The sequence below is a fragment of the Ambystoma mexicanum genome, chromosome 4q, assembly GCF_040938575.1.
Source record: "Ambystoma mexicanum isolate Mex_15411 chromosome 4q, UKY_AmexF1_1, whole genome shotgun sequence".
Lineage (NCBI taxonomy): Eukaryota > Metazoa > Chordata > Amphibia > Caudata > Ambystomatidae > Ambystoma > Ambystoma mexicanum.
Window position 1 is genome coordinate 866,735,871 of NC_090928.1, and position 20,278 is coordinate 866,756,148.

Genomic DNA, 20,278 nt, shown 5'->3' on the forward strand with positions numbered 1-20,278 from the left:
GTTGTGTCATGGTTGGTGGTAGGTGATGCTATTCGCTGGGGGGGCGTCTTGACGACCTTGGGAGGGGAAAGTATTCTGTAGAGGAGAGGTGTGCCCTGTTTATCATAGGATGTGGTGAGTGGGTATAAGGTAGGTAGAAACAAGGTATGCTTAATTCTGGAGTCCCGGATGGTAGGATTAAGTACTAGTAGGAATGGCGTGGGTGGAAAATAACTATGAATGTGAGTAGTGGTCAAGGAGCTCCAATGTTCCATCTTAGATAGGTAGGACGGTCTAGTAACAGGGCATATGGAGGTGAGTATGAATGGCAAGGTGCAAAGTAAACTAATCATGATATGTCCCCTATCTATACCATGTGTGAGTTTAAGGTGTGTCATAGGGATCACTCCAGTATTAGGGATAGCATTAGGCTAGTATATCTATACAAATTGCATAGTAGAAGGGTAGCCAGGGCAGTAAGTAGATGTGCTCAATACGGACAATAGTCAGCCACAATAGGCTGGTTCAAATCTGTACAGCCTGTGCAGGGGCACGCTGCTACCTCCGACCTGCCAGTCGGTACACCACTGTCCATTATGAGGGGACAGTAAGGGCCCTTTCCACAGGGCCACTATTCCTTTAAAGGAGCAGTTCCACCACTGGTGATTGACAAAAACGTGAACAGGTGCAGCACCAACGCAGAGACATGACATTGGGGGCATGTCCTAAAGTCTTTTGGTGGCAGAGCTAAAGTGTGTCACATACCCGATTTGGAATGTGCTTACATGTGCTTAGAAGCATTAATGCTTGGATGCTAAGTACCGATAGGTTTCTTTGCTTCTGAAAACCCACATCAAGCTCCAGTTAGCTACTCAAATCTGTCCCTTCTTGGATAACAAACGGAAACACACACACACAAAATAAGTCTTATTTTCATGATGTGTGCTTACTTGACAAGAACACACAACTGGTGGTTTGCTTTTTGTGGAATTTTTTTGGCGCATAATAGAATGACAAGTAGCGCGTGGGTGTGCGTGTCAAACAAGGACTACATGCAGGTGATCATGGACACAACAAAATAAGCTGTGGGACACCTCTTGAAAGTATATTTGCAAACAATGAAGGACTCCTTTCAGGTTCACATTGATTTGCATTCTGGTACTTGTAGTCTTCCGTTCAAGATGGGGAAAATAAAGCGCAACCATAGCGTGCATCTTTAAGGATTTGTCAAGTTGTTTTATTTGATTTGTGTACTTCGAGTCATCTCTAGGAACCAGCATTCTTGGAAGCCGAAGAGTAACATTTCTACCGGCTACAGCTGAGAATCTATGTGGTCATGGCGTGCTGCAGACTGGGCTCAAACCCCAGCATCACCACTTAACTAATGCGCGTGATCCTGGGAAGTAAGGTTTTTCGCACTCTGCATTATCTGCGGAATTTCGAGTGCCAACTACTTAAGTCAGGTGCTTGTACTGAAGCGAGGATGTTCTACTAATTAACCAAAACAAATAAGTGCAGTTGTTGTTAATAATTTAAAAAACAGGAATATTTATTTACCCAAATGGAAATCAATTAAAATATGCTGCCCTGCCAACAAAGATGGCAGGAAAAGAAACTTAGTGTGTGTTGACACAGAATTCTTATTCATGTTCAACTTGAGGTGTGCCCAAAGAGGGCTGGGCACGTTGATTTAGGGCAGGGGCCTGCCAGAGCTTTAAGGCGGGCTGAAGGAGGAGCCCTAGGACAGGACGGGTTGGAGAGAGCAGGCCAGAGTCAATAGTGATGGCCAGCACCTAGGGCCAGTGGCTGGTGCACGGGAGGGAGGCTGGTCCAGTGGATCGCATCACTGCCGCTGCTCAGCCAGATATGGGTTATTACCTCAGCCTTAGACTGATGGGAAAGGGGCATTGCCACCAGTCTCTTTAAGGCTTCCTGTCTCGCTCCCCAGCCAATGCAACTAGACCCAAACTTTGGGGGTCAAGGGGTTAAGACTTCAAATGGTGGTGGGACAGGGGCCACCTTCAGGGGTTTGTGGTGCTGGCAAACACATACTCGCATTGGGCCCCTTCCAGTTCTCCCCCAATTAATGAAAGAAATAGTGTCAACATAGCAGACCGTGCTTTGGACCAGCGATATTGTTTGTATGGTTGCCTGCCAGCGCCATGATGCTGTGGTTTATGGTTGACTGTCAGTTTCTAGTTCATGAAGCAGGTCCAGAAGCATTGAACTATATTCCCATGTAAGCCTGAGTGGCGCATCGATTGGAAGGTCTTTGCATGCCAGTGAAAAGCCAGAAGGCAGGCCCCGGGCACTTGACTAATTGTGAACCTTTTAGCATACCTTAGCATTATTGAGGCATAACAATTATGCTCTGTATGCATATAAACAGAGGTCGAAGTAGGCGGGAGCAGTGCTCCTCTATCTTAAAGATATGTTTTACCGTTCCTGTACTTTTATTTTTAAAATAACCTAATCCGGAATGGTTTAGTTTTAAAATTACAGTGTAAGAAGAAGGTTGAACCTTGCACCTTAGTGCACTGCACTAAACGTTTCTTGAACAGCAGGTGCATGTGTTTGGGGATTTGCATTGTGCGTGGGTGGGGGGCAGCGATGGGTTTGTGGGGAGTGGGAGCAGCCAAGCAGCGAACGTAGTTGCACTATTTTCTTTTGTTGTACACTTCGAAAACTGCATATAAACAAGTAAATGAGAACCCTTTGACGTCTCAACAGTCAATGTAGCTGTCTGCGGTTATTGGGTGGTCTGTGGGGCAAGGTATGGCGAATTTGACCCCCTCTAAACCATTCTGCCTCCCACTTAAACAGACAACACTTCAACACACAACTTCACTACCGAAACAACAAGTAAATACAATGGTATGTACACCACCCCAAGAAGACATGTGCTTACACTACGTTTCCCTAACACCTCACTAACTCTCTACAGATACACCAGCACAACTCTCCACAGACTTCTTAAACACCATTCTGCCAGACACCACAGCCAATCAATCAATCTACTTTACCAACCTGGTGCACGCATTATCCACTGCTCCAGAGAACTCATAAAAAAACCTACAACATACACACCACGCAGAGCCCTGCCTTCTGAGATCTGCCCACACCAACACTGCAACAAAGGAGGCTCGCCCTGCTCCCTCTACTCCTGCTTTAGACCACTGCCCAACCTTCTGCAGATCCAGAGGCACCAACCTGCAAAGGGACAAGGTTTGGCTATACAAGACCCAATGACATATCTCATCAGGGCATAGCAAAGAGTTGTACAAAGTCTCCGCTGGAGCAGAGCCCTGCCGGCCCAAGCCTCTCCATTGACTGGCAAAAGGAGGGGAGCGACAATGGCGGAGTTGCAGGCAACAACTTTGTGCGCCACCAGCACAGCACCATGAGAGATCACCATTTTGACCCCTAAATCTGCCCCTTTGTAAGGGAGGCTTTTTTGGAATAGTGTGAACTGTATCATATCTAGGGACTTCCAATTTCTGCAGATAACACACATTGAGATATAATAATTTGTCTAGGTTCACACACTAAAGTTAAGCAATTAAAACTGGATTTTAATACACTCTGCAAGTTGGTCATAGGTGGGAATATCTTTTTCACCATATCGAAAAAAAAAGTCCAGTTAGACAGACCGCTCCGAGACTGCCCAGCACTGTCTTTCTAATTTCGAACTGTCATGCCCCGCACTGCACACTAGTACCTCAGCGGCTGACAGGAGCGGTCAGGCCGGAAGACACGGGTGAGTCAGGTAAGTCTGTAAGTGTGGTGTTTGTGTGTATGTTAAGGGAGAATGTTTCCAGCGTGTTGGGGAGGGGCGGGATTAAGTTATGTGTAAGGGTGTCTGAGTGGGGGGACAAAGAGTGTGTGTCATGGTAGGGAGGGAGTGGGTTAGTGAGTATGTGTGTGTTTCTGTTAGTGTGTCTGTGATGGGAGGGGGAGAAAAGGATGTTTCAGGGGTGTAACCCTTGTTTTAAAAGGTGCGAGGATGGGGAATTTCACCCCTCCTCCCCCCCCAAAAATACTGATATATTGTGAATATCAAAGACTGCACTAAAATGGCCGAAAAAATCTATTTTTGAAAAAAGCTATTTTTGGCATGCAGCCTTCAATATTAGAAAATATCACATAGAACCTTCTACTTAGGCACTTGACCAACTACCTTCCAAGCTCTAAATGATACACATTCACAATGTGGTTTTCTAGAACTACATTATATTGTTAGACATCACTTGCAAATTATACAAATCACAGAGTAAAGCAACCTGACAACAAATACACCCTTCTAGAAAACAGGTAGAACCAAAAGGAGTGTGATTATAGCTTTATTTTTCATATCCTGAATGTAAATCTGAACATCCTAGAATACTAAGTAACGCAAGCCTGAAAAACGGTTTCTGTTTTATACTACTCTACTTGAAGCACTTAAAAACACACAAGAACTGTGTGATGGGGGCAGAGGCCAGGAACAATGGTTTGGCACAAACGTCCCTATCGTTATGCATAATGGTAAGAAAAACTGAACATCTACAAGAAAACATACCCTTTTTCCACACGGTTAAACTTGCAGTTAGGATTATAGTGTGACTCACTCTGTCTTGGAAGATGGCACGATTTGGCAGCCAACTAGAGCACTCGTGTGGGCTTTCAGTAGGAAGTGTCCCAACACAGTAACCGGCTCATAAGTCATGCATAAGAAAATGTGCTACTGTTAACAGGGAGATGTGTTAAAAAAAAAAAGTAATTGCCATGCCTTCGTTAAAGTGCTACCCACACATCATGTCCCAAACACTAAGAAGGAAGACTAGCCGAGGGAAACGAACAAAACAAAAGTGTTCTTGATGCTCGGCCAGAACACATCACCGCACCCCAAAATGTAGTTCCAGCACCAAGAATAAAGAAGGTGCTGCAGCTGGAGAATGGCCACCGAGTGCCAGCACTTTTCAGGTGTCCCGATGGGATGTCAGCACAGAGACGGTACTATTATTTCTAAGCATCGGCACAATACGTGTGTAAGATTTTCTGCAGGGCGGATATACATTTAATTATATGATTGTTTATTTATATAGCGCCTATACACAATGTGTTTCAAAGCGCTTCAAGGCAAGGGAGGGAACAAGGGAAAATACAACCACATTCTTACAGGCCATGAACAGTAAGGTTGTGAAATGAACTATCGTACTCGGCCTGACGACATTTCAGTTAGTGCAAGAACTAAGACATAGATAAGGATGGGAGGGGGAGAGTGGGAAGGAAATGGAAACAGACAGGTGACTACCGTACTAGGCCTGACGACATTTCTGGTAGAGCCGGAGAAAAACAAAAAGGTGAGGAAGAGGGGTGCAGAAAGGGCGGGGAGGAACAAAACAAGCGACTATCATACTAGGCCTGACAACATTTCAGATAGTGCTGGAGGGGTGGAGGAGAGGCAAAAAACAGTAATGGGAGGGTGGAGGAATCAGACGAGGTTGCTATCATATTAGGTCCAGGGACAATTCTGATAGAGTAAGTGCATAGAAGAAAGTAAGGGGAGGAGATGGGAAAAGGGAGAAGGGAAAGGAGAGAAAAGAGAGTAAGCAGTCAAAAAGGTGGAGAAGCAAGAGTGGAGAGCGAATACAATTGCAGAAGTCAGTAGTAGCACATAATGTTGCAAGCCAGGATACAAGATGAAGATGGGAACAGCATGATTCAGGGCCACCATGAGTACTAGATGCAAAGGAAGTCCAGCAAGAGAGTTGAGAAAGAGTGACGCACCGTGAATGAATGAAGTCCATAAAAGTCAAATCCAGCATTGGCCACAAGACAGTGATGGTGAAGGAAGGCACCAGGTGGACGGGGCTTGCTAAGTGGTGAAAAAGAGAAGCATGTAGGAAGGTACCAGGTGGGCGGGGCTTAGGCCATGTGACCTAGATCCAATTGCACCTGCTCCCCATCTGCAAATGAAAAGAAGCTGGAGGGCTCCTTAAGTAGGGAAACAGAGAGGCAAGCAGGAAGGCACCAGGTGGGCGTGGCTTGCTAGGATAATAGAGGTACTTCTCGGAACTTTGATATACATATGAGGTGGTGACAGCTCTTCTCGACTGTACTCTCGTTATACATTAAATCGGGGCTCTGTCCAGCTGTTTTGGACTACAATTCCCATGATGCCTAACCAGCATAGTCAATAGCCAGATATAATGAGAATTGCAGTCCAAAACATCTGGGGAGCTAAAGGGTACATACCCCTGCGGTAATGGATCACTTCTCATTCACCAGCAACGTGGCAGCCAATGGCAGTGATGCACTGTACCAGACCGCTTCAAATTATATTAGGTTCACTGTGCGTTTGATAGGTGGACAGCAGCATTGTTCCCGGCCAGGAACTTATATGTGTTAAATTACCAGGGATCCGCTTACACGCAGCCCTACTGTACTTTGCACAGCGCTGATACTTGAAATGTTAGACCCGACCCTTAAACGGGACGGTATTAACAATTAGCTCCAAAATTGATATACCTTACACCCGATAGTACGGGCACGTCTCAGCTGGTCTGCTATCCTTATAACGCGACAATCCGTGCCACTACACGTAATATTGGCACGTCTCAGTAGAACAGTTATGCTTTTACAGGGGTAGTGCCGTCATACATAACAGTACTGGACCTTCTAAACACTGGGACAGTACCAATACTTGTCGGCTTATTGCTTCATTGGGGCAAGAGAACACGCCTGAATAGCTTTGCTGCGCTCCACGTATGTAGCTATAGCTCCTGAATGGTTCCATGGGGCATGCAGCGCTGTCAAAATACCTACATGAAATAGTTTGCATGCAACAAGGAGGCCCATTTCCAAAGTGACTCACATACTTTGAGTCCTGGAGAAGCTGCTCTTTTTAGTTTTGACTGAAAGGGCGTATGAAAGCCACATGCGTAACAACGTATGACTGAAGGGGAGGGGGCTGGGGGGGAGTCTGCACATTCTCTGCAGGATACAATGATTCGATATTTTGTTTTCCTCCTGCAAGTTATTAATTCAGTCAGAACTGGATGCTGTAGTTATGACCCACCTGCATTCTTTCAAGGTCTACACCAACCAATAGTGAATGGATCAAAGCACAGTGGGGCGCTGTGGGGGAACGGGGGGGGGGGCTGAGAGGGCCTGGGGCCACACACACCATTCCCTTCTCTCATTGAAATCATCACTGCCTGTTTCCACTGCTAATTCGTCTTGCAAAGGCACCAAAGGGCTGCGATCTACCAACAGCAAAGCAAACATTGCATTAAAGGAACACTGCTAAATTCATCAGGGGCCAGATTACAGAAACATTTCACCGGTGCAAGTGCAAAGTTTGCCCTATTTTTAAAAACACTGGCACACGTTCACTACATTTTTGCATGAGGGCAAAGTTTGCCCTAGTGCTAATACGGAATGGTATTAGCACTGGTATTAGCACTAGGGAAAACTTTACCCTGATGCAAAAATGCATCCCAAATGTATTTTTTTAGCACTAGGGCAATTTTAGCCCTGGTGCTTTTAATATGTCAAACTGCACTTGTCGAGGCACAATGGTTTTTTTAATGTGTCCCAGAATTTTTTTTAAATAGGGCAAACTTTGCACTTGCACCGGTGAAATGTTTCTGTAATCTGGCCCCAGATCTCTGCCGTTGAAAGCTCTCTTTAGTTACCGGCAAATGCTTCAGGAAATGCATGCAGACTGTTTCAAGTGGTTTGTCAGAACACAAGGATTGTTCCAGGTCTTTCTGCCTACATGACGAATAAGTACATTGCCAGCAACTCCTCACACACCACCTTAAAGTCAAGTTCAAAGAGGAAATAAAGAAAAATGACTAAATCTCCACACCGTGCTGTGAAAGGCGCCTTTCCCTGGCACCGATGTATGTTCCTTGGTTATTTATTCTACAGAAGACAAAGTAACCAGAATAATGTGGTGCAGACAGTTAAAGAATCTCATAGGAGGGGTCACATGCCTGAGGCCAGGAAAGTCCCGCAATGGCTTCTGGTTGCCTCTAGAATTAACTTGCGGTTACTTTCTATTAAGCACAGGTGCTTACATGGCACAAGTCCAGTGTATTTATCCAATAGACTTTGCTGGCAACCCGCTTTGAGGGTACTGGGATCTAATAACTCTTTTCTTTTGTCTGTGCCGAGAGCCAGATTGACTCTGGTTTCTCAGAGGTCCTTTCCTTATGCTGCACCAGAATGCTGGATTGTCCTTCCACCTGCTCTGAGAGCATGGCGCTCTTTTGATTGCTTGAAGCATGGCCTAAAAACAGCTTGGGTTTTGCTGCGTCTCACTCGCATCTTTTGCTCTTTCTGGCTCCCTGACTGGATGTGTATGTTCCCGTTTCTGTTGAAGCGCTTCCATGCCTGCAGGCCTGTCCTTAGCCCCATATAAATAAGGAAATAAATAAATATAATTGTGTCCATTTATTTATGATCCCTTATGCTTTAAATGTTATATAGATGTATCCTAATGTTTATAGATTGTCCAAAACGCACAGAGTTGAACTGATATAGGTGTTTTTTTTTTTTGGCATCAGTTGTCTTGAGGAGCTAAAAGTAGCTCCTGGCCGATATCAAGCCAACAAGCAGTGGCGGCCGCTTACATGGGATGGGGGTGGGGGCGTCGCCCCATCACCCAAGGCCCCCACAGTGTGCTGCAGACTGAAGAAGTTCTGTGATTTTCTTTTTGGTGACTTTGATTTTTTTCTTGGCGTGGCGGAAAATGAAATCAATGTGTACAATTATATAAATATAAATCATTTGACAACTGCTCAGAGTGAGACTGTCTACAAATGTTGCTGACTAGGCCTGACTGACACAGACACACACACACACACACACACGCAGAGCATCCTTTTTTACGCAACTTTTTTGTATTGTAAATGCGTGGAGGTGGTAGTTCAACACACTCTACGTTAGCGTCACAATGTAGGAAACTGGTGGGGCGCTAGAGGGGTGGACCGCCAGTGTTAATCTGTGTGCAAACAGCGCACCAGCTTTGCCACCCAATGACATTCATGAGTGTGGGTGGGGTTGGGTGATGCAGGGAGCACGCATGTGTGGGAGTCGTCGGTGCCACCTTTTAGAACTTTTTCTCCTCGACAGAACTTCGACTTCGTGCTAATGACTTCAGCTTTGTTGAGCTGCCCAGGCCAGCGGACAGGACAGCAGAGGGACCACTTCACGTGCCGGCCTATTTCGTGGTAAGTAGGGTTGAGGAGTTGAGGTGGGAAGACGTTGGTTGTGTCCGAGCCGGCCTTCAATCATTGCCCAGGTCAGGACAGTCAGTGCTCTCCACTGGAGCCCTGACCTGGGGAATGCAGCACAGCTTGGGCCAGTAAGGGCCTAGTATGTCTGTCGATGTCGAATCCGTGTAGACCCTGGCTGCACGCCTGCATCATGTCCTCTAAGCGGAAGAGGAGGCGATTCATGATGCAGCAGGGCCTAGACGGCGTTGCCATGAGAGGAGGACATGCAGCCAGGACGGGCCGTGCCTCCTCGTAGCATGGATGGACCATGCTACAGGGAGGCCCGCCCTGGAGGAATGTAAGGTGGCAGATTTTGCATGATGAACGTCCAGCCTCGCATGCGGCATGCATGAGGCTGGACGTGTGGTCATATATTTATGGCCTGGGGGTTGGGAGAGAAGATTGCCCAGAGGACCCGAGAGTCTGTTCTGGCCCGTGAAGCGCAGTAATCGGGATACCTATTAAATTAAAAGTATCGGTTACTTTAAGGAAGCGGTACTTTAACTTATATAGTTATCCTGACTCCCGCACTTCATGCTGTTCAGCCTTTTATCGTCACTGGCACAAGTTGGTAATGCCACCGAGCAGAGGTGTGCTACATGCACCTAATGAGGGTGAAGGGGTCGTGGCGGTGCTCTCTGCTGCACCACAGCGACACCTGCCCCTCTGGCCAATGCACTGGTGCAGTAGTAGCTTAGGTATCCACCGAGGAGGGGGCGCCGCGAAAGCCATTTTCTGACCCCACCACCCAAGTGCTGATATAGGAGCTGTGCTAACTTTCTCTGGCTTTTTAGGGTGCCCGATTGTGTTCTATAAATGTGGGTTTTTATAGGTATTGTGAATTCTATAGACACGTGTGTATTGCTGGACAATTCCATCTTTTGTGGTTGGTATTAGAAATAAATTGAAAATCTTTGCGTTAGGGCGCTCTGATCCTTGTGAGTTTGCGATGTTTTGAGGCGTTTTGTGGTTTGTGTAAACCACCAGCCTACTAAATGAGGGGATCAGATCTTATGAGAGCCAGGACAGGGCTGGAGACTACGCAATGCTCTGCAGTATCCCAGCAGGCGGCAAGATGGTATCTGTTGTGCTCTCTTTTCGCGGCTGCTTGTAAGAAAGCAGGATCCAGCGTTGCCACAAGCGGGGTCCTCATGTCCACAGCAGTCAGCAGAATGTTGAAATGCTGTGCATACAAAAAGGCACCATTGGAGGGACCTCCTGATCTCACACTTCTCCCTCGTAATGTGGGCTGTGCCTCAGTCGGCTGTCCCTGTTAATGTGGGTCTGTCCCACTTGCGAGCCCAAGCTGGTCAGCCCACCTTCCCAAGACCCTGCGCTCCCGGGACCCCATTGCAGGCCCCTCATAGCCACCCAGGGGCAGGTGCTGCATTAACCACCCTCCTGCTGGGCATGACAAAGGACCCAGAGAGACCTCAACCCAGTCAAACTGCCAGCAGAGCTGGTCCTGTGACCTCGGCTGACCACTCCCAGACCACGCGAAGTGAGGGAATCCCGCACTTCGCATGTTCTGGTCGAGAACATGCAAAGTGCGGGCATCAGGATAATACCTATTAAGTTAAAGTACTGGTTCCTTCTGGATTTCGCAGTATGACAGGGTCATGCGTGCCTGGCAACTACCACATGAATCCCCATGAAAGAAGAACACGCGTAGTGTAGAGGACTTAATTTCTGTGCATGGTGCACAGAAATTAAGTCGTTGTGTAAAGGTTATACTTACTTCATCAACATCGCCAAAGCATGAATTTGTGCAACAAATAGTTTGTAAATGTTTGCAGGTGTCATTTGAACACGTTTGTATATAACGAGAGTATCACTATCGGTACCATTTTCGCTATTTAGCAGAACATATTGTACGTCACATTTGTTAAATACCAAAAGATATTCAAATTATCTGCTGATGTTAGAAAAATGTCAGCAGTGATGGAGCCTCTGTACCCTCCACCCTCATTCCAAAATACCTTTAGGAAAGGACGAAGCCACAGAATCACACAATGCTTATTGCAACGGCCCTGTGTTGTCATTTTGCACGTGTCTAATGGCTTAGTAAAACAAGTATACAACGTTTGTGTAGGTATGGGAAAGACACTTGCCAACCACTTGCCAGGCGCAGCCATAGTGGTATTAACTGGCCATTGATGGTAGCCGGTGCAAAAGGATGCAAGTACCTCGGCATCTAAGAGCAGTGCTTGGCAAATGCCTAACGCTTATACACAAGTCAAAACTTTTGGCTTTGCCAATGCCTGCTATTAACAGGACTTCCGTAAAGGACACGCACATCGCTTACAAATCGGGCGGCTGACAGCAGACCTGGTTAAGACATTTTTATTACACCAGTTGCAGGTTTCCAGCCCCAATTAAGCCATTAACTCTCAGAAGCCTGCGTCAATGAGATATGTGAAGTCTGTTTAATTGTTGATCAGATTATGATGTTATGGTTGTTGGTTATGATAATACCACACAGGAAATAATAAACTTAGGAAACTATGTTGCATTTTTGTCCATGCAGTATGTATGTGCTATTCTGTGACCTTTGCATTACACGTGTTTCAACTTTGAGCAACTGGAGCAATGGCTACTCGGAGAGTCAGACAGCCAGTAGGGGTAGGACAAATATTGCAAATTAAGTGGTAAAAAGTTATTTTTTAGCTTAGTTTCTTCCCTTTCATATAATGCCAAAAAGCCCACCTTAGTAAGAGGATGAAAACATAGGAGTGTCAGTAACAGGATGACAAAATTATATTTTTCCATCATTACTGGATATCTATATAATGAATTTCTTTATTCATACAAGCTTGCATTTGAAAATAGATGGTACTATGTTGTATCATACAACATAGTACCAGCTATTCTCAGATACAAGCTGATGTAAAATACACCATCACACTTGCACAAATATGAATAAAGTACCAACATTAGTATGTAAAACCTAATGCTTCTTATATCATATTTCTTTGGGTTTGCGCAGTAAATTGCACATTTTGGAAACCATTTTCCAAATAATTTCTCACAGAGGGAGAGCCCCCCTGCATCCCCTTGCTGTGGGTTGGGCACAGTCGCTCGCTCCCCAATTCAAACCCACAAAGTTACGCCCCACCACAAGTCACCAGCCGCCACTGCCAACAAGGCTTTTCTAGGCAGCACGCAGGAGCTAAATAGCTCCCAGCAATTTCGAACCCTGAAATGCAGCACTCTGTGCCACTGTGCGGTCGCTGTAGGTGGTTCCGGAAAAATGGCCACGGGTGTGTAGAATGGACACCACTAGGGCACTGGGTGTGTTGAGGAGGTCAAAGGTGCTCCCCTGCATTATCATCTTTCTGCGTCAATGTAACATTGGCCTTGCAGTGTTTTTACACTGCATTTCAAAAAAAGGCATGACTATAGTATAATGGATGCAATCATGCCTGGTACCTCATCATGCGTTAGCTATACGCTCACATGTGCAGACTTTAAATGCTCCAATGGTATGGTCACCTCAACGGTGTGCACGCTCCTATCATAAATGCAGCCTGAAACAGCGTAGTGGGTGTAAGAAACAAACACGTGTAATGTCTATGTTTTCAGTGAGAGATGGCTAATGGTTTGTATGATTCTTTTTTCAAAACATACCTCATGTGCCAATCATCCAAGTTTCACATTGCAGTCTTTTTTAATAAAAATGGAAAACAAGAGGAAAGTGCAATTACGAGGCAGTTTTGGGGGTAGGTGTGTACCATGAGCGAGTTGTGCAGGAATTGTCCTGTTATTTCATCGGCCACCCATCCCTGCATGGCAGAAGACTGGTTAGATTGAGGACGTGCCCCGAGTACTGGCATAGAGACAGCTTTCATTCATGGCCTCCCACTAATCACTTTTTCTGGTTAAAGTTTGTCTAAGTGAAAGAGGGTATGCCTAGACTTGGGCTAGGACTTTTGCTCACTGCACCACCGTCAACCAAGCTGCCCCTCACCGAGGAGGCCCAACAAGGCCGGGACATGTCTGAGGTTGCTTGTGTTTCCATGCAGAGGGAACCTGGCCTAGCAGTTCGGGGTGGACTGCTCCTATTGGTGGCAGGACCAAGACTGATTTGCATATCGTTTTTCGCCTTCTGCAATGGCATTCATGGGCAAAAAAAGGTGTGGAAGGTTGCCTAAAGCAATGGCAGTGGTTAAAATGATTTCATACAACTTGCACCCATGACATTTTTTGGTTATCCTTTCTGAGAATGGTACTCTCCCTTTCGCTCATAGCATGCGTTTCTGACTACAGTAGGCGTCGCTTGGCAACCCCGATTAGCCAAAACATAAAACATAGCATTACAGGTGATGCTGTAATACAGCTCAGTGGGTTGGGTTCCTTCTGAAGAGATCTGTGTAGCTTCCAGATGACCTGGTCAAATCACCTGTGCAGAGACCCTACCTTACACCCTTTTGAGGTAGATGAAAGGATACTATGTTGCTAATGGCATATTTAAAAGGTGCCAATTGACTACTCTATCTGTGTTGTTCGTCTTGTAAAAGAAACCAATTGCATTGCAAGAAAAAGAGGATTATAAACGTAATACATTAACAATTTCAGAGTATAGTGTAATGTGTGTATCAAACAAAAGATGCAACTGTCAACTTTTGAACACAGAACTTGTTAATGTATTTCAAGTGCAACCCTGTACTACATAAACACATCCATATTACAAAATAAATGTGAAGTAGTCCCATAAAAAATAAATAATGAGAAAAAAGCTAAAATATACAGCCCAAATCAATAGAAAACGTGATAAAAGTGAATTATTTCAATTATATAATGGATTACGTACCAGTAAACTCTGCATTTGCTCCCAAAACCAATAATGGTTAAAGTGAAATCTGTTTGGTATCCATTTACGCGCCTGTACCGGAAACTTTGCATCTTTAATGTGTCCACATTTCCGACACTTGCGTCGAAATATAACGTGGGTCTATTTTATCGCAGTGAACTAGAAGAGTTTCCAAAGTGTTCAATTCCTCTCGCAGATGATGCAATCAGCGCTAGCTATGCCCATTGCCCGTGTTCATTCCAGAACACACCACTCCCAGTGTTTCCAGACGATGTATTCCTAGCATCACACACATTCTGCTTTTATTTTGATCAGAAAAAAACAAAATAAAATGAGGCTGACTTTTTTAATTTTATATATGTGTGTGTGTAAAGTACATTTTTGTTTAAAGTTTTGTATACATAACGCCGGTGGAAGGGGCTCCCATTCTATCCGAACTTTCTTTGCATTTTGGTGATCTTTAGTCTCGCCTTCAATACCATTGGGTATAGCTTTTGCTTATAAGCTGTAATCGGCAGTATTTAAGAGAATCCTCTGTGATTTCAATGAAAGCCCCTCAAGAAGTCCATGATCGGTCAGATACGTTTCATGTCCACTTCTTTCACACTTAATTTACTAGTTAGCTCTTTGTCAAGCTGCCAAAGTTCAATACACGTTCAATAGAGTTTGTGCCTAGCTTCCAAGTACAGTTACCCCTCGCTCTGCTACTAGAAAAGGGAATAGGACAAAATGACCGAGGGCAAAAAGTCTGACCCCCAATTTTCTCCAAATATATATGTGGCGGGGTAAAGTTAATAAAAATGTATAGTGGTAAGGTGGGGGGGGGGGTCTCCCCCACATATATATTTGCTGAAAATGAAAAAATTAAATAAAAATAAAAAATTAAAATTAAAAGGTCGGACTTTGGTAGTCGGTCTTTTGCATTCGGTCATTTCACGCAAATCCCTAGAAAAGCCCTTTCGCTTTCCTCTCCGATGACTGACCTCTAGATGCATCTGTGGGGAATAAACCTCAATAACTTGGAGAGATGGTTGAAGAACAACTTTTGTGTCGTCTATTAGAAGGACATCGTCCGCATAGGCCCACCGTCCTAAGTGTCCATGGCCAACTCTGGGTGCTTGTGGCAGGTCTAACAGATATAGATTAAAAAGAAACACAGAAACTATGCAACGCTACACCTTTCAAAATAAAAGGATGTCTTCTGGGCAATGGTAAGCAACGTGAACGCGGCATTCTAAGGATGTTGCAATAAAACAAAGTTGCCGCAATAGCCCTGTAATAATAAAATAGCAAGTCAACTGTACTACAATAATGTGCTCTACGATACAATGCAGCTAAATGGCATATCTGGTAGGAGGCTCTCTATGCCCCCCTTATGAAACAAGGCTCTATGCAGAAGCACAATGATATAAGAAGAACATATGCAGCCTGAGGACCATGGGCATGTGGCGCGATACAAGAAATACAAATAAATAAATATGTACTTAATGGTTGTTATGGAAACGGGACGGCAAGTAACCTCAGAATTCTGCAACATGGATCACGATGATGTAAACAAGGCACCAACTATATTTGTATTGTGTCTATTGGAACCTGGTCTTGCGAGGAAAAAAATAAACCTAAAATTAAAATAACATCAACGAGCAGATAACTTACTGCTATGGTTACATTAGGCCTGTTTCCACATTTCAAAAAGTCAACCACCAAAAGAAACACAAGTTTGCATACATAAACCTCAATACAATATGATCCACGCTGCAGTTTAGGCTACCAATGAGAGTCCTCCTTCCAGTGCTCGACACTCCACCTATTAGTGGCCTATTGGCATAAACTCAACTGTCAAGGCGTGACAACATAATGCAAATATCACAGTAAATGTCACAAGACTATATTCGCGCTTAGTTCAAAATAAATATATATATATATATATATATAATTCAGGAAATCAAGGTTAAGTCCATAAGTGGTCGAAAAAGAATCAAAATTTGATTTAGATAGAAACAATGACATGTATTGTAGAAATCAAAATCTTGTTTATTCAGGAACAGCCGACACGTGTTTCGACCTGCTTGGTCGTTATCAAGGCTGTGCAAACAGAAATATTCCCAATTAATCAGTACAAAGAAAAGAAATATTAAATATAATTCGGACAAATGAGCCCATAACGAAAACAAATATCGAAAAAAACATTCATGTGAATTGAAATTGCAAATAATATTTGCATTTTTCGGAACCCTAGTGGGTGGTTCCCAGTCACTGCGATTTTCACTGCTGGTGATAGAAACTTTACTCTAGCTTGGAAAAGCTTGGAAAACAGTGCACGGTCACTGGTATCTTACCCACTGGTGAAAACATAATGGTTTGATTTTGTTGGAAATGCTGATCCAGCCTTTAGCTTCCGTTGGAGGTGCATTTCACTAGATGCATTTGTCCGCTGGCCTTTGTGGGAATCTGCCCTTGCTGTACTAGCCACACTGTGCAGGATTTACCAGTGGCTGCGACATCCCATTCAAAACAAACATTGCCAAGGAAACCCAACCAGGGATGTATACAAATTGACCTTTTCACAATTGATCGTGGGAGAATTGACCTTTTCACAATTGATCGTGAAATGAAGCTCAATTAGGACATATATGTTGGGGGAAACCGCCCAAAACCCATTACTCAATCCAAAACCCCACACAACCCCCTAAACAATCCCATTATATTATTTATTACCCCAAACCCACCCCACATATATATATACACAAGTTAAATAAAGGTAAAGGTCAATTGTGCAGAAAGTCAATTAGGACCACTATTATTAGATCAATTAGGATAAAGGTCAATTTTGGTAATACCCCAACCAGCATAGTGCCAGCTCACGCTCCCCCACAAACCAAGCATTACATCCCTGCTCCAAGTTTCAGAACGGTTGTCCAAGCCTGGTTGATTTCCCACCTATATGTTGGCAACATCCTCCTCGCATGAGTCCTGGATGCAGAGGCGTTGCTGGGGAGGGGGCTATATCCCCAACTCTTTTGGTTGTAGCCCCGGATAAAAGCTCAGAGAGCCCCCAGTCCCGACAGTCCCAAAATTATTGTACCCCCGGATCTTTTCCAGAACTAGCAACACCCCTGCCCGGATGCCAGCTTGTCCCCATTGAAAGCCAACCTGCATGCTGCAGCACAGTTCATCACAGGACTAGGAACATTCAACCACATCACCCCTAACCTCCAGGAGCTGCACTGGCTGCTCCTTCAAGAGTGCCTGGTGTTCAAGACAGCCAGCATCACCTAAATTAAACACCACTGGACCTGGCCGTGTAACTCCTCTCCGGAGGTCAATGCACCACCAGAAGCCACGGCTTCGTTAGGTTGGAAACAATGAACGTCAAATAGAAAACTAGGAAACCGGCTTGATCGCCAAAGGAGAAACAACTAGGAATCCGGCTTGACCACCAAAGGAGAAGCAACTAGGAAACCGACCTTTATTCACCAAGAACCCCATCTCGGGAAACAATCGCCAATGCAAATAAGACTGGCCCACTCCATCCTACACTTCAGGAAGGACCTGAAGACATTACTCTTTAAAGAAAATCTTGCCAATCGCTGCACTCTACTTTACTTCTCCCCATAGGAGCTCCTCCCTTGGTCCCTTACTTGTAACCCCTGGGTCTGTCCCCTTACGTACAACGCTCTGCTGAGTTCCAGATAGGTATCGGGCTCTATAATAAATGAACATGTGAACTGTGAATAACGGAATTTGGCACTGCTGTTCCAACTGGCATATTCTGGCCTTGCTGTGATGGCTGGGCATAATGGAAGGTACCATGCCATGCTAAAGTGGCATAATGGAAGCCGACATTGCTATGCTAATTGGGCAGTACTGAACCTGGCAATGGTGGGAGCACATAGACACTGGAGGGCAATGGAGTAGCTGAAGGGAGTTTTGATTTCAAATCCTGGAAGCTGTGCCAGAGCCACGTGCTACATCATGTGACAGGCATTTCTGAGTATCAGAGGCCCGCCGTGCATGTGATAGAAACAGCTTGCAAATAAACGCCGAGACCGCTGCCAAAATCATTGCCAGCGCTGCACTCACCTGCCCTGCAGTGTCGTAGAGCCCCAGGAGGTACTGCCTGCCGCCGACTGTGACGCTGACTGCAAGAGAGAAGAACACACGTGTCAGGGACATGTCCGTCGTCTCAAAGGAAATTCCTCTGTGTATGTGTCTATCCTCTGCGGGGGGGCAGGGGTCAAGTCTACCGCATCTCCCCGATACCACTCCGGCCTTCGTGAGCATGTGTTCACTGCAAGGCCTTCAGCTGCCCGCGGGAAAGCACGCGGCCCAACCGAGTAAGCCGTGGGGCCCTCTGATCCCACTTGCAAATGTTAATTCCACTTTTAAACGGGGGCTGGGAAACCTGCACAGATCAGTGCACTGAAATGGGGAACCACCCGGCCACAGTGTCAGGGGCGACGGGGGGGGGGCTGTTGCCTCCTGCGCACTCCCCCGATTAGGGGCCGCCTGGGTGTTAAAAAGCCGAGCCTAAGCAAGAAACAACGCTAAGACCAGGCTATTTTCAATGCCTAAGGACATACCTTTTCGCAAAAAGAACCCAGGCACCGGAGGTGCGCATGTGCTGATCCGCCAATCACTGGACTGCCTCAACCACCCTCACAAACTAAAGCAGCGCGTTCACCGAATTAAGTGCAGGCTGTAATTCCTGTGAAGGTGATAGTGGCTACAGGAGGGTTATGTACATTATTCCCTGTCATCCAGGTTCCACTTTTACTGCACTGGATTTCAGGTGTCAAACTAGTGCATTCTGGGAGATGCAGTCTTGACCAACTTCAATGAAACTATTGCAATTTAAACACAGGATAACAATAATCGCAATGACTGAGACCCCCTCCCCCCCAGAACTTGAAAGTGATGTACTTGTAGTACTGGCTCCAAATACCTCATACTTGCTTCCAGAACAGAAAGTTATTTGGCAACGTACCAATTACAAACGACAAACAGTACTCGGGTTTTTGGTACATAACTTCAGGGGGTCCAGCTGGCATAATTGCAGCGTGTGCACTGCATGCTATGCATGTGGCGTCACCTGTGACCAAGACACCCCCCAAAAGGGGCCACACAACTCGTGCGCAGCCGCTCGATACTTACCTGCATAGTGGTCGAAGACAGTGGGCACGTACTCCTCCGGGAAAGCATCGTTGGCGTAGCTCATAAGCAGGCAGGTCTTGCCCACCGCCCCGTCGCCCACCACCACGCATTTGAGCATGCTAGCGGCGCCGCCGCTCCCGCTGGCCATGGCCGCGCAGCGGTTCTTCATTGTGCGGGGACCCCGGCAGCCGACCCACCCCCAATCCACTCAGGTCGCCAGCCACAGTCCATGCCTGGGGCCGCTTGCCAGTGTCTGTAGTCCGGGGTGGGCAGATGAGCGCATGTATCCTCGGGACCGCGGCACACCGCAACTTCCAGCAGCAATGCCTTTGTCTCCGGACTGCTGCCCGACCACAGCTGGGGCTGCCTGGCGAAGGAACACAATCCCTCCTGTGCCGGTTTCTGTGCAGGAAAATGTTATTAGAGTTTACTTTTCCCCTCCTCCCAGCAGCGCGGGCGGCCCCCAGCACGGCCCAGGCTCTGACAATCTAGCTGGGCTGCGGAGGGTGGAGCGAGCCGGCAGGGGCCGTCTGCAAAGTGCCCCTCTGAACACAGAGCTGCTCTGTGCAGCTGTCTGTGCGCGCAGAGCCTGGCAGACGGGCTGGGAGTCGTGCCAGGGGAGGCGGCCTTTGCGTGGTAGCAGCCGGGCGCTGCATCTCTGTCACACGTTGGGTGGGCACGCTTCCTTCGCACACACATAGCATGCTCACTTCACCACCGGCGGTGCTGCTTTAGCGGCCATCTACGGTGCCGGCACCGCTGCTCTTTCCACAGGCCCTCCGCCTGCACCGCAGAGAGCCAGGAAAGTACTGCTAGCCTGGCAGATTGATGGGACAGAAGCTACCCTGACGTCAGCCTGGCACTGGCCCGAGGGAGAGCAGTCATCAGCCGCTTCTGCTGGAACACGGAGTATCTTTCTAGGTGGCACCGGCTCGTGTGATTTTGGAGGACGCTGCAGTTATTTCCGAATGCTCGGGCCGCTGGATTGCTTTACGGGGATTTACTTTCCTATGTGGGCTGATTTCCAGAAACCACATTCTCCAGATTAGGGGGCACACTTACGGGGATT

The 20,278-nt window shown here is 46.3% G+C and overlaps 1 protein-coding gene across 1 annotated transcript in view; it reads right to left on the reverse strand.

The window, feature by feature from the left end:
* Nucleotides 1-19,715, reverse strand: part of RHOQ (ras homolog family member Q) — a 399,119-nt gene extending 379,404 nt beyond the window's left edge. The window contains exons 1-2 of the mRNA XM_069608441.1: nucleotides 19,210-19,715; nucleotides 18,139-18,197 (exon numbers count right to left, since the gene is read on the reverse strand). Of these exons, the coding sequence (XP_069464542.1) occupies nucleotides 18,139-18,197; nucleotides 19,210-19,378 (228 nt within the window). The 5' untranslated portion in view covers nucleotides 19,379-19,715. The remainder of the gene's footprint in view (nucleotides 1-18,138; nucleotides 18,198-19,209) is intronic.
* Between the last annotated feature and the right edge of the window lie 563 nt (nucleotides 19,716-20,278).